This window comes from Equus quagga, chromosome 6 (genome assembly GCF_021613505.1).
Source record: "Equus quagga isolate Etosha38 chromosome 6, UCLA_HA_Equagga_1.0, whole genome shotgun sequence".
NCBI lineage: Eukaryota > Metazoa > Chordata > Mammalia > Perissodactyla > Equidae > Equus > Equus quagga.
In genome coordinates, this window is record NC_060272.1 from 79,845,844 (window position 1) to 79,860,550 (window position 14,707).

The 14,707-nt window shown below is 37.4% G+C and overlaps 1 protein-coding gene across 1 annotated transcript in view; it reads left to right on the plus strand.

Moving 5' to 3' along the window:
* Positions 1-11,175, plus strand: part of MICU2 (mitochondrial calcium uptake 2) — a 132,498-nt gene extending 121,323 nt beyond the window's left edge. Inside the window, exons 10-12 of the mRNA XM_046664499.1 lie at positions 8,296-8,404; positions 8,855-9,012; positions 10,586-11,175. Coding sequence (XP_046520455.1) covers positions 8,296-8,404; positions 8,855-9,012; positions 10,586-10,690 — 372 coding nt within the window. The 3' untranslated portion in view covers positions 10,691-11,175. The remainder of the gene's footprint in view (positions 1-8,295; positions 8,405-8,854; positions 9,013-10,585) is intronic.
* Positions 11,176-14,707: the final 3,532 nt, after the last annotated feature.

Here is a 14,707-nt window from a genome sequence, read left to right on the forward strand (position 1 = left end):
ACAAGGGATTAATCTCCAAAATATATAAAGAACTCAAACAACTCAACAACAAAAAATGAAACAACCCAATCAAAAAATGGGCAGGGGATATGAACAGACATTTTTCCAAAGAAGGTATACAGATGCCCCACAGGCACATGAAAAGATTCTCAACATCACTAATCATCAGGGAAATGCAGATCAAAACTACACTAAGATATCACCTTACACCTGTTAGAATGGCTGTAATCACCAAGACAAAAAATAGCAAATGTTGGAGAGGATGTGGAGAAAAGGGAACCCTCATCCACTGCTGGTGGGAATGCAAACTGGTGCAGCCACTATGGAAAACAGTGTAGAGATTTCTCAAAAAATTAAAAATAGGAATACCAGATAACCCAGCAATCCTACTACTGGGTATTTATCCAAGGAACTTGAAATCAACAATTCAAAGAGACTTATGCACCCCTATGCTCACTGCAGCATTATATTCACAATAGCCAGGACATGGAAGTAATCCAAGTGCCCATCAACTGATGATTGGATAAGGAAGATGTAGTGTACCTATATACAATGGAATACTACTCAGCAATAAAAAAAGATAAAATCGTCCCATTTGCAACAACATGGATGTACCTTGAGGGTTTTATGTTAAGCGAAGTAAGCCAGACAGAGAAAGACAAACACCACGTGATTTCACTCATATGTAAAACCAGAGAGAAAGGGGGCTGGGGGGTGAGCATAAGGGGTAAAGGGGCTCATTTATATAGTGACTGACAAATAATAATGTACAACTGAAATTTCACAATGTTATAAATTTCTATAACCTCAGTAAAATAAATTAGAAAAAAAAAGAGGATTGGCAACAGATGTTAGCTCGGGGCAAATCTTCCTCAGCAAAAAGAAAAAAAGGTCCACCCGGTAGCTGCTTTGAGATCATGATTTAGAGAAATGGCCATTCTCTTATTTGTATTGATAAGATCTGTCATTAAGAGAAAAAAGCAAGATGTAAAAATGTATGAAGAAGATACTCCCTCTGTGTAAAACAAGGGTGAGTAGATGTGTGTGTGTGCTTTTATATCAGTAGAACATTTGTGGAAGGGTACACAAGGAATTGATAACAGTGCTTTACCTCTGGGTAAGGGAGCTGGAGGTCAAAAGAGAAAAGACTTTCCATTTTTTATTCATTGTACTGTTAGAATTTTTTTTACCATGTGTATGTATTACTTCTTCAAAAACTTAAAATTTTAAAAATAAAAGTTCCATAAATTCACAAAAGCTGAAAGCAGTGAAATTTGAATAAGACCACACATTCAAGAGGTATGATCCTGAAGGTTCCTACAAAGAGAAACTACTTCAGGCAGGGAAGAATTTACTTTAAAATTAAGAATTTTCACACTTTGTTTACTTTTTCAGTGGAAAAACTAGGGTTTTTTTTTTTACTTTTTGCTGTTTTTTTTTTCTTGTTGAGTTCATAATAGTTTACATCAATGTGAGATTTCAGTTATACATTATTTCTTGACTGTCACCACATAAGTGCTCTCCTTCACCCCCTGTGCCTACCCCCACCCCCTTCCCCTGGTAACCACTGAGCTGTTTTCTTTGTCCGTGTGTTTGTTCATATTCCACAAATGAGTGAAATCATCTGGTGTTTGTCTTTCTCAGTCTGGCATATTTTGCTTAACATGATTCCTTAAGGTCCTTCCATGTTGTTGCAAATAGGATAAATTTGTCCTTTTTTATGGCTGAGTAGTATTCCGTTATATATATATATATATATATATATATATATACCACATCTTCTTTATTCAGTCATCAGTTGACGGGCACTTGGATTGTGTCCAAGTCTTGGCTATTGTGAATAGTGCTGCAATGAACATAGGGGTGCATATCTTACTTTGGATTGTCGATTTCAAGTTGTTTGGGTAGATACCCACTAGTGGTATAGCTGGGTCATAAGGTAATTCTATTTTTAGCTTTTTGAGAAATCTCCATATTGTTTTCCATAGTGGCTGCACCAGTTTGCATTCCCACCAGCAGTGGATGAATGTTCCCTTTTCTCCACATCCTCTCCAACATTTGTTATTTTTAGTCTTAGTGATTATAGCCATTTTAACAGGCGTAAGGTGATATCTTAGTGTAGTTTTGATTTTCATTTCCCTGATGACTAGTGATGTTGAACATCTTCTCATGTGCCTGTTGGCCATCTGTATATCTTCTTTGGAAAAATGTCTGTTCATATCCTCTGCCCATTTTTTGATCAGGCTGTTTGTTTTTTTATTGTTCAGTTGTGTGAGTTCCTTATATATTATGAAGATTAACGCCTTGTCAGATATATGATTTGCAAATATTTTCTGCCAATTGGTGAGTTGTCTCTTTGTTTTGAACCTAGTTTCTATTACCTTGCAGAAGCTCTTTAGTCTGATGAACTCCCACTTGTTTAGTTTTTCTTTTGTTTCTCTTGTCTGAGAAGACATGGTATTCTAAAAGATCCTTTTTAGTTCAGTGTCAAAGGGTGTACTACCTATATTATCTTCCAAGACTTTTATGGTTTCAGGACTTATCTTCAAGTCTTTGATCCATTTGAGTTTATTTTTGTGTATGAAGGTAGATACTGGTCTACCTTCATTCTTTTGCCTGTGGCTGCCTCGTTTTCCCAACACCATTTATTGAAGAAACTGTCTTTTCTGCATTGTATGTTCTTGGCTCCTTTGTTGAAGATTGGCTGTCCGTAGATGTGTGGTTTTATTTCTGGGCTTTCAGTTCAGTTCCCTTGACCTGTGTGCCTGTTTTTGTACCAGTACCATGCTGTTTTGATCACTATGGCTTTGTAGTACATTTTGAAGTCAGGGATTGTGATACCTCCAGCTTTGTTCTTTTTTCTCGGGATTGCCTTAGCAATTCGGGGTCTTTGGTTGCCCCATATGAATTTTAGGATTCTTTGTTCTATTTCCATGACAAATGTCATCAGGATTCTGATTGGGATTGCATTGAATCTGTAGATTGCTTTGGGTAGTATGGACATTTTAACTATGGTTATTCTTCTAATCATGTGCATGGAATCTCTTTCCATCCCTTTATGTCGTTATCAATTTCTTTCAGTAATGTCTTATAGTTTTCATTGTGTAAGTCCTTCACCTCCTTGGTTAAATTTATTCCTTGGTACTTTATTCTTTTAGTTGCAATTGTAAATGGAATTGTATTCTTGAGTTCTCTTTCTGTAAGTTCATTATTAGATTATAGAAAAGCAACTGATTTTTATAAGTTGATTTTGTACCCTGCAACTTTACTGTTGTTGTTAATTATTTCTATTAGTTTTCCAATGGATTCTTTGGGTTTTTCTATATATAACATTATGTCGTCTGCAAACAGCAAGAGTTTCACTTCTTCACTCCCTATTTGGATTCCTTTTATTCCTTTCTCTTACCTAATTGCTCTGGCCAAAACCTCCAGTACTATGTTGAATAAGAGTGGTGATAGTGGGCATCCTTGTCTTGTTCCTGTTCTCAAAGGGATGGCGTTCAGTTTTTGCCCTTTGAGTATGATGTTGGCTGTGAGTTTGTCATATATGGCCTTTATTATGTTGAGGTAGTTCCCTTCCATCCCCATTTTGTTAAGAGTTTTTATCATAAATGGCTGTTGGATCTTGTCACATGCTTTCTCTGCATCTATTGAGATGATCATGTGGTTTTTATTCCTCAATTTGTTGATGTGGTGTATCACGTTGATTGATTTGCAGATATTGAGCCATCCATGTGTCCCTGGTTTGAATCCCACTTGGTCATGATGTATGATCCTTTTGATGAATTGCTGAATTTGGGTTGCCAAAATTTTATTGAGAATTTTTGCATCTATGTTCATCAGCTATGTTGGCCTGTAGTTCTCTTTTTTCATGCTGTCCTTGTCAGGTTTGGTATAAGCATGATGTTGGCTTTGTAGAATGTGTTACAAAGTGTTCCATCTCCCTAATTTTTTGGAATAGCTTGAAAAGGATAGGTATTAAATCCTCTCTGAAAGTTTGATAGAATTCCCCAGGAAAGCTATCTGGTCCTGGGGTTTTATACTTTGGGATACTTTTGATTGCTGTTTCAATCTCTTTCCTTGTGATTGGTCTGTTCAAATTGTGTGCTTCTTCTTGAGTGAGCTTTGGGAGATCGTAGGAGTCCAAGCATTTATCCATTTCCTCTAGGTTATCCATTTTGCTGGCATGTAGTTTTTCGTAGTATTCTCTTATAATCTGTTGTATTTCTGTGGAGTCTGTTGTTATTTCTCCTCTTTCATTTCTGTTTTTCTTTATTTGAGCTTTCTCTCTTTTTTCTTTGTAAGTCTGGCTTGGGGTTTGTCAATTTTATTTATTTTCTCAAAGAACCAGCTCTTTGTTTCATTGATCCTTTCTACTGCCTTTTTTGTTTCAATAGCATCTATTTCTGCTCTGATTTTTATTATTTCTCTCCTGCTGACTTTGGGCTTTGTTTGTTCTTCTTTCTCTAATTCAGTTAGGTGTAGTTTAAGATTGCTTACTTGGGGTTTTTCTTCTTTGTTAAGATGTGCCTGAATTGCGATGAATTTCCCTCTTAATACAGCTTTTGCTGCATCCCATATGAGTTGGTATGGCATGTTATCCTTTTCATTTGTCTCCACGTATTTTTTGATTTCTTCCTTAATTTCTTCAATGATCCATTGCTTGTTGAATAGCATATTGTTTAGTCTCCACATCTTTGTGCCTTTCTCAGCTTTTTTCTTGTAATTAATTTCTAGCTTTATAGCATTATGATCAGAGAAGATGCTTGTTATTATTTCAATTTTTTCAAATTTGTGGAGACTTGCCTTGTTTCCCAACATATGGTCTATCCTTGAGAATGTTCCATGCACACCTTAGAAGAATGTGTATTCTGCTGTTTTTGGATGGAGTGTTCTATATATGTCTATTAAGTCCAATTGTTTTAGCTTTTTGTTTAGCTCCACTGTTTCTTTGTTGATTTTCTTTCTGGATGATCTGTCCGTTGATGTGAGTGGGGTGTTGAGGTCCCCTACTGTTATTGTGTTATTTTTGATATCTTCTTTTAGGTTTGTTAATAGTTGCTTTATGAACTTTGTGCTCCTGTGTTGGGTGCATAGATATTTATAAGCATTATTTCTTCTGGATGAAGTGTCCCTTTGATCGTTATATATTGCCCCTCTTTGTCTCTCTTTACCTGCCTTATCTTGAAATCTATTTTGTCTAAGTATTGCGACACCTGCTTTCTTTTGTTTGCTATTAGCTTGGAGTGTTGTCTTCCACCCCTTCACTCTGAGCCTGTGTTTGTCCTTGGAGCTGAGGTGTGTTTCCTGGAAGCAACAAATTGTTGGACCTTGTTCTTTAATCCTTCCTGCCACTCTGTGTCTTTTTATTGGAGAGTTCAATCCGTTTACATTGAGGGTGAGTATTGATGCATGAGGGCTTAATGCTTTCATTCTGTTGCTCGTTTTCCGGTTTTCCTGCATTTCCTTTGTTTCTCGTTCTGTGTGTTTTAGCCTACCCATTGACTTCTGCAATTTCTTATGCTGGGTTTCTTAGCTTTTTCCTTATTTATGTTTTGTGTCTCTGTTCTGTTTTTTAGTTTAGTGGCTACCCTGAAGTTTGTATTCAGAATCTCGTGGATAACATAGTGCATTTTCTGGTAGCCTCTTATGTCCTTAGCCTAAACTGATTCAGTCCCTTTCCTCCTCCCCTCCTAAGTTATTTATTTTCATCTCTTATTCCAACTTGTGTTGTGAGTTTGTGGTTAGAGTGATAAGATTGTCTTTGTTTTTGGTGATTTCCTTCCCTTTATCCTAATACCATAGTTGAATATTTGCTATCCTATTATGATTCTATTTGTCTCCCTACTCTGTGTTTTGTGACCCCTTTCTCCCGTTTTTTCTTTTTTCATGTATGAGGGCCTTCTTGAGGATTTCTTGTAGGGGGGGGTCTTGTGGCTTCAACGTCCCCTAGCTTTTGTTTGTCTGGAAAAGATTTAGAAGGATATTTTTGCCAGGTAGCGTATTCTTGGCTCAAGATTTTTATCCTTTAAAGTTTTGAATATGTCATTCCAATCTCTTCTAGCTTGTGAGGTTTCTGTAGAGAAATCCGCTGAAAGTCTAAGTGTTCCTTTATAGGTTATTTTCTTGTGCCTTGCTGCCCTGAGTATTCTTTCTTTGTCCTTCATTTTTGCCATTTTTACTACTATACACCTTGCAGTAGGTCTTTTTACATTGACAAATCTCAGAGATCTGAAAGCTTCTTCTACACACATTTCTCTCTCAATCCCTAGATTTGGGAGGTTCTCTGCTGTGAGTTCATTGAGCACACTTTCAGCTCCATTTTCCTTTTCCACACCCTTGGGAATACCGATGATTCTTAAGTTGCATTTTTATCATTGAGTCAGCTATTTCTCGGAGATTTTCTTCAGTTTTTTTAATCTTAGTGCTCTTTCTTCCTCTGTCTGGAGCCATTCAACCTGTCTATCTTCAGTTATGCTAATTTGCTCCTCTATGGTATCTACACGGGCATTCATGGGATCTGTATTCTGTTTTATCTGATCCATTGTATTTTTCATCTCTAGTATTTGTGATTGATTCTTCTTTATAGTTTCAATCTCTTTTGTGAAGTAACTCCAGAACTCGTTGACTTGTTTCTCCATATTTCCCTTTACCTCATTGAGTTTTTTGATGATAGCTATTCTGAATTCATTCTCACTTAGTTTATCTATTTCCAAGTCCTCAGGACATAATTCTGTGTTTTTATTGTTTTCCTTCTGGTCTGGAGCTTTTATGAATTGCTGGATGGTAAAGGAATGGTTTTTATGCAGTGATATTATTCGGTTGCAGTTACAGCCTGTCACCACTAGATGGGAGTCGAGCACAGCACTTTCTGAGCCCTTCGCCTTCAGCTGCCATGCTGGCGCACACCGCAGTTTGTGGGAGGAGGGGCACTTTCTCTCCCACGCAGACCTGGATTCCAATCAGCTCTGGCTCTCTGGTTTTTTGGGGCCCTGGCTTGCTGGGCTTCCCCCATGTGAAAGCTTTCCCCCGTTAGAGAGTTTCCACTGCACAAGTCTGTGGGAATCCTGGATGATCATGCGGATGCACGGCCCCTCCCCTGCTCCTTCCCTCACGCGTGGCAGTGATCCCAGTCTCTAGGGGAGGGAACGAAGTTCTCTCTTACCCTGTTCCAGCTCCTCCGAGGCAGACTCCAGCTTCTCCACCCTCGTTTGGCTGATGTGGGTCTCGGATGATTTCTGTGCTATTAGCATTTTTTGTTGGAATGTGTTGCTCCTTTTGGTTGTATTTTGGAGGGGAGAGAGTCCCCGGCGAGCTCACTCCACCATGACACTGATGTCACCTCCACTCTTGATCTGCTTGTTTTGTTTTTAAGTGCATAGGTTTTGAAGTCAGATGGACCAAGGATCAAATCCTGATTGTTCCGTTTAGTAGAGCTTCACCACATTACTCAATCCCTAAGGCTCAGAGGGGCCAAGACCACACCCACAGTAAATGGCAGAACTGGGGTTTTAGCATAGGTCCAACCAACTCCACAAGCCAGTACTCTTCCTCTGTGCTGTGTCCACTGACCAAACAAAGTAGAAAACTAAGGACTCGACAGGAGGTATTAGTCTTCTCAAGATGCCGTAACAAAATAGAACAGCCTGGGTGGCATAGACAACAAATTTTTTTTTTAATTTATTTTCTCACAATTCTGAAGGTTAGAAGTCCAAGATCAAGGTGCCAACAGGGCTGATTTCTGGTGAGATGTCTCCTCCCAGCTCGCAGACCACCGTCTTCTTGCTGTGTACCCTTGTGGCCTTTTCTCTGTGCTCACAGCAGAATGAGAGAGCTCTTGGGTGGGTCTTCCTCTTCTTATCCAGACACCAGTCCTGTCGGATTAGGGCCCCGCCCTTATGGCCTCATTTAGCCTTAATTACCTCCCCAAGGCCTTATCTCCAAACACAGTTGCATTGAGGATTAGGGCCTCAACATGGGAATTTTAAGGACACAATTCAGTCTCTAACACAGGGCCACCTCAAGTCTTGCGCTGCACAACTCCGGGAGACCCCATTCACACAGGGTGCCGTCTGCACAGTCCTACCCAGTGGCCCTGCCAGGTAATTCTTAGAGTTCTCCTAATCTTGAAAATCTCTAATTCTATTCTGCATCTCAAACTTTTTAATAGACTTACTTAGAAAGATATATGTTCATAAGCTTTATGATGGAAAAGAGGGCTCACACTTAGATTCATAAGATTATTTTAATGTATTTACAAGATTGTAAAAAAACTCACTTTTGTTCTTTTATTAGAGCATTACTTTGGATGAGTTCAAGTCATTTTGTCATTTTACGACCCATTTGGAAGACTTTGCTATTGCCATGCAAATGTTTAGTTTAGCGCATCGCCCTGTCAGACTAGGTAAGTTATATGAATTATTTATCATCTGTAAACAATATCACTCTATTCCTCAACTAGATAATACCAATCAAGGAGCCCATTATCAGTAAAACAATTCATTGGCCTTTTAATTAATTCAATTGTTATTCTAGATGTGCAACACCAACTGTTATGTTTAACAATTACTTTATTTGCTTTTACTTTCTTATTTTTCCCTAGAAAAGAAGAAAATATTTAAATATTTGTGTTAAAACACTGATTAGATTAAAATAGGCTACTTATATTGTGATTACTTTCATTACATTTCTCAGCCAAATTTATTATTTGAATACATTCTTGGTGAGTATTATGTTTTTGCTTCCCAGATAATGAGTATTTAGATTTGTTTTTCTCAAATAGTGAAAATTTAGATTAATTCCACTTAGACTCTCTCGCATGGTTGTCCAGTTGTTTTGTTTTCTTTCTTTTCAGCGGAGTTTAAGAGAGCTGTAAAAGTAGCAACAGGACAGGAGCTCTCGAACAACATTTTGGACACTGTCTTCAAGATCTTTGATTTGGATGGTGATGAATGTCTTAGTCATGGAGAGTTTCTTGGGGTGTTAAAAAACAGGATGCATCGAGGCTTATGGGTAACAGATTTTGAGTTTTTAAATAACTGCATGTTTACATTGTAATTAAATGAATGACATTAAACCTAGAATTTGAACAAATGTGTAGTCCTAAATGTAGTTTTCATCAAAAACTCATGAAAAAAAGTTATCTTTTTATAAAGAGATTGCAAGCCTTAATTTAACACTGAACTATCTCCTACAGATGAGATGTAACATTTTTCTTTTTAAATCTGAATCTAATCAGAAACCACTATTCAGATATCATAGCCTAGAATTTTACTTTGGGCTCTGTAGTTAGACACACCTAGATTCAAATTCCACCCTATCACTTATTAACTGCCGAATCTTGCAAAGCCGCTTAATTTTTCTGAGCCTCAGATTCCTCATCTGCACAATGAAGAAACCAATAGAATCTACCAGAAAGAATTAGTAGGAGAATTAGGTGTAAAATACTTAACATAGTGGCTGAGACATTTGAACTAAATATTAGCTATCATCATTATTCACTCAAATTAACATGTTGGTCTATAACTGTGGGACAAACCAAACTCAACATTTTGTTTAGAACCTGCTAGAAGCACTCTCATGAAAACAGTCTTCAGGTTGAAAACAAGGCTCCAAAGAGAACTACATCAGTAGGTGGTTAGGCCAGAAGAAGGGAGAAGGACGAGAGGATATGGTGGGCTCAGAAAAACAAAGCTGTTTATTTGCAACTTAGAAAAGCAAATTCATTTTCCTGCTACAAACGTATTTTATGAAAAATAAACAAATATGATTTCCATTAGTAAACATGTTTTACAAGCTTTATAGCCATCTAACACCTCATAGTTAATAATCATATTCCTGGATATTAAACCAACTTTTGCAGTTAACAATTTAATATACCCAGGAGCCTCTTTGTCATTTCTCAAAAAACATTAAAGAGAAGTGCTGTAAAGCAAAGATAGGACAAAGAACGTATGTATAATCTAAAATAGACTTTAGCTTCCATTAGGTGGATTTCCAGCAATACTGTGCTCCTGTGGTCACCAGGATCCAAATATTTTCTCCCCTTTACTTTCTCATTTAGTTGAGAGGAATAATTACCACACAGCGCTCTTAATTCACAAAGCACTATGTGAATTATTTCTTTTCTTTCTTAAAAAGAAATTGTAACCTATAGTCTCTTTCTTTTTAATTTTAGCCAAGATTAAATCAAAGCTTTAGGTTTATAATTTTTATTCCACATAGCTAAATAAAGTACACTAGAAAAAGGAAAATATTATAAAATAAAAACATTATGAAATAATTACATTTTGAGAGCAGCATATGAAAGCAGATTCCACGAAGTCTTCAGTGTCTTCTGAGGGAGGAACATCCATTCATGTACAGTCTGCCTCCATCCCTTGGTTACCCTGAGGAGATTCTGACGTCACTCTCACTTTTTACCTTTTACCCTTATTTTACGGTTCAGTTGCAGTCATCTTTTATGACATAATCCACCTCAGATACTTCTGGGAGGAATGTGGGAAGTAAATAGTAGCAAAGTACACATGAAGTCATGTTTAACCTCAAAGAGAATGACCCGTTAATTTTTACTTTTGGTTAACAGGTACCACAACAACTAAGTATACAAGAATACTGGAAATGTGTGAAAAAAGAAAGCATTAAAGGAGTAAAAGAAGTCTGGAAACAAGCTGGAAAAGGTCTTTTTTAGAAAAAGATAATATGGGGATTATATTGCTCCAAATTGAGAATTTGGGATTTTTTTAAGTACTGGATGTTTATCCTTTTGAGTCTTCATTGATTTCCTTTGTAATAATGAAGATGCCTTGTATTTGCTTTTGGATTCTGTCAGAAGACCTAGGATTGAAGTAATGCTTTGTACTTTGCTAAGATGGAAAACCTAGTTATTCACTGATTTCTTAGACACAGTAGCACAGCATGCTCTCTGGAAGGGTCAACAAGTACTTACAGAAAGAAATTATTGATACACAAGGCCTGGGTTGATTCTACGAGTCCTGATGTTCCTAATAGGACAAATTAAGTTTAAAACATTTCTGGTTTTCTCATTATCTTATATCTGATAAATTTCTTGTATATTTTATTTCAGTTACCTACCTATATATTATCTTAAAAATAACATGTAAATTTCAATATCCTATCTGGAAATAGAATAAAGTATTTATAAAGGTTCAAAAATTGCTGAGATGTGTTTTATTTACACACGTTTTTTAAAGCTACATTTTTTTAAATGTAAATACTCTCATCTCTTGCCAGCCTCATTAGTTTATATTCTTAAAACTAGTGTAATTGGGAGAATCTTGGTCACAAGATCAGGGTCTCATTCCCATATATTGGATTGTGGGTAAGTGTTTAAAATGGCACTAGAAATTAATTGGCATTAGATATAAAATGGTATTATGAAATGGAGTTTTTTAAACATGGTAAATAAAAATTATTTTTAAAACATGCCTCTGAAGAATATTTAGAATATTTAAAACATGTTGCGCTCCCTGGATAAATGGCTGATTCTAAGACTTGTGCAGGGAAAGTACGAGATGAGCCTGGAACATCTTGTGCCTAGAGGTAAGGAAGTACTCAAAAAATAATGGGGACACGTCAGAAGGACAGGCACGTACTTGAAGCGGCTTCCCCCGGCTGAATCTGGTACACTTTGAGCATCGAAGTAATTCATGGCAGTCATGTTTTACAGGCATACCCCGTCTTATTACACTCTGCTGTATTGCGTTCCCAGATAGTGCATTATTTACAAGGTCCTCTACCGGCAAAAAGATTATGACTGCTGAAGGCTCAGGTGATGGTTAGCATTTTTTAGCAATAAAGTCTCTTTTAATTAAGGTATGTACATTTTTCTTAGGCATAATTTTATTGCACACTTAATAGACTATAGTGTAAACATAACTTTTATATGCACTGGGAAAAAAACAAAAAATTGTCCGACTTGCTTTATTGCAGTGGTCTGGATCCGAACCCACAATGTCTCTGAGTATATGTATAACCTATTGAATAAAAGAATCCATAAGGTTATATTGAAAGTTAATTGATTGATTGATTAATGGGGCAAGAGAAACCTCTCTCTTACATTTGTTAACGGATAAGGCCTCAAAATAGGTTAATCTGCTAAATTGGAAGACTCTCTCTTATAATTTAATGCTTGAGTTAACAAGTGGTAAAAGCTTTTGTCCAATTATAAAAAAACATTTATTTTGCTGCTGATTAAAAACATAAATTTGTTCTAATTCATTATTTTAGAAATAACTTTTTTTTATCTCTTTATTGTAAAACAAAACCAAGAGAAAAGATGGACAATGCAGAAAAGTATAGGTGTGCACCCTCTACCATTTCCTCTGTTAGCCATAAAAATACTGACTCTCTCTTCACCTGTCTGCCCAGATGCCCTAATGGGTAAAGAGTAGAGGTATAAAAATCCAAAAATTAGGATTGTTTCTGGTGTCTTCACAGTCTCACCTTAACTATTCCAGGCCCCTCACCTGGCACTGACTCTTCCCTCCTCACTTTCCAAAGCATCCCATTAATATGGCACTCCAGCCCCATAACACTTCTTTCCCCACATACACCATGTGCTTTTCACATTTCCCTACGCCCCAAGCCTTTACACACACCAGCTCCTCCTGACCAGGATGCTTTTCCCTTTCTTGTCCTCCTAGTGAAATTTTAGATATCAAATTGCTGTCCACATCAATTTTGTCTCCTAAACTGTTAAATCAAGAGCAGGAACAGTGCCACTGTCTTAGTCATGTTCGTATATACTGGTCTAGCTGAGTACCTGGCTTATAGAAGGCATACAACAACTATTTGTTGAATAAAAGGAAAGAAGGGAAGGTAGGAGAGTGGGAGGAGAAAGAGACAAAGAGAAGGAGAAAGACAAAGGATGAAGCAGGAAGAACGGCGAGGAAGGCAGGCTTTTAAAGTCAGTCAGAAGTATGCCGAGAGCCTGCTAGGTTGCTGAGCATACAATGGTGAATTAAAACAAATGGTCCCTACTGTCATGAGAGACACAGTCTGAATGTGAAGACTGAAAACTAACCAGGAAACATTTTAAGTATATAATTACAATTAAGATTTTTTTTTAAATGGAGCAATGTTAGAGAACAGAAGAGTAGACTTTCTTAAAACAAGATGTTCAGGGGATGTGGATACAATTTTCATTTTTTCAAAACCAAAAGGAAATGTTTTACAACTGAAAAAAAAATGCCTGAAAGTGAATAATTCATTTTTGACATTATTATATAATTGCTGGGAAAAGACTTGATCCCATTTGAAAAGACTGTGGATAAACATTTGTTTCAATAAGCACACTAGACTTGCCAGTGTCTCCTCTTAGGAGTATAGTGATGGTCACTTTGAAAGCAGCTGGACATCCTAATTCTCTAAACTTAATCTTCCACTATTTGTTTCTTTAATGTCATTTTGTTGAATAATCGATCATTCAGTCTCCTAATATTTTGGTGGTTAACTTGTATTTCTCTGCCTATCCCATAAAGGGTGAGGGGAAGTGGGGGTTATCCTGAGCCCTGGCTTCGCCTTTCTTCTTCCTTGTCCACTCCCTCAGGGATCTCATTCACACCTCTGGCTTCTGTTCTCTCCCCTTAACCCAAGCCTAGTTACTTTCTGGATGTCTCCATTTGGTTGGCCAAACTCAGCATGCCCAAAACTGACCTAATCATCTCCCCTGCCCTTCCAAGTCTCCTTTCTTCACGTCTTCATCTGTTTCAGTGAGTCTCTCTCCACAGAGAGACAAACCAGGAACCAGGCAGTTGTCCCAGGGTCTCTCCCATATTTCTCCACAGTGAATCAAGTCTTCTCAATTCTGCTTCCTCAAAATCTCCCAGATTTGTTGTCCGCCTTCCAGCCCCCTTGCCTCTGCCATAGTTCAGGCCTTGATGAGTTATTACATAGGTAACTTCAACAGAATTCTAACTGTTAGACTCTAGGTCTGGGCCCCAGGAAAAGCACCGTGGTGAAGCATCAAGACTGGTGGTAGACTACCTGGATTCAAATCTCAGCTCCATCACTCATTAGCTTTCTAACGTTGGGGAAAGTACTTGACCTCTCTGTGCCCATTCCTCATCTGAAAAGTGGAGGATTATAGTTCCAATGTAATAGCATTTTTGTGAGGATTAAATGAAACAATATGTAAAACACATGGAGGGAAACCCCCAGTAACTATTAAAGATTACTGTTATCTTCTTATTTCAAATCCTTCTTCACAGCAGATTAATTTTTGTAAAACATAAATCATATCACTCCACTACTGACAATCCTATGACACGAATCACCTACAAAGTAAAATTCAACTCCTCCATTATCTTCCTCCCACCTACCTCTCCAGCCTCATCTAATACTTACCCTCACACAGCTTATACTAAAATTACTTGCCTTCACTCTAGTTGGCCATGTTCTCACTCTTCAAGTATTTGCACTTACTACTGCTTCCATAGATGTTCCCTGGCTAACTTCATTTAGGCATTCCCTCTCTTAGCTCCTTCAGCATCTCTTTGTCCACCCCTCTTTCAAAACTTATCAAAATGTACTGGAATTTTTTTATTTGCCTCTCACACTCAACTCTGAGCTCATTAAGAACAAGGACTCTTAATTCTTTTAACAATATCTCCCCAGCATTCATCAAAGAGCTGGCACAAGTGGTTGCTCAAAAAGTGTGACATATGAATGACTGAAAGAAAAGGAA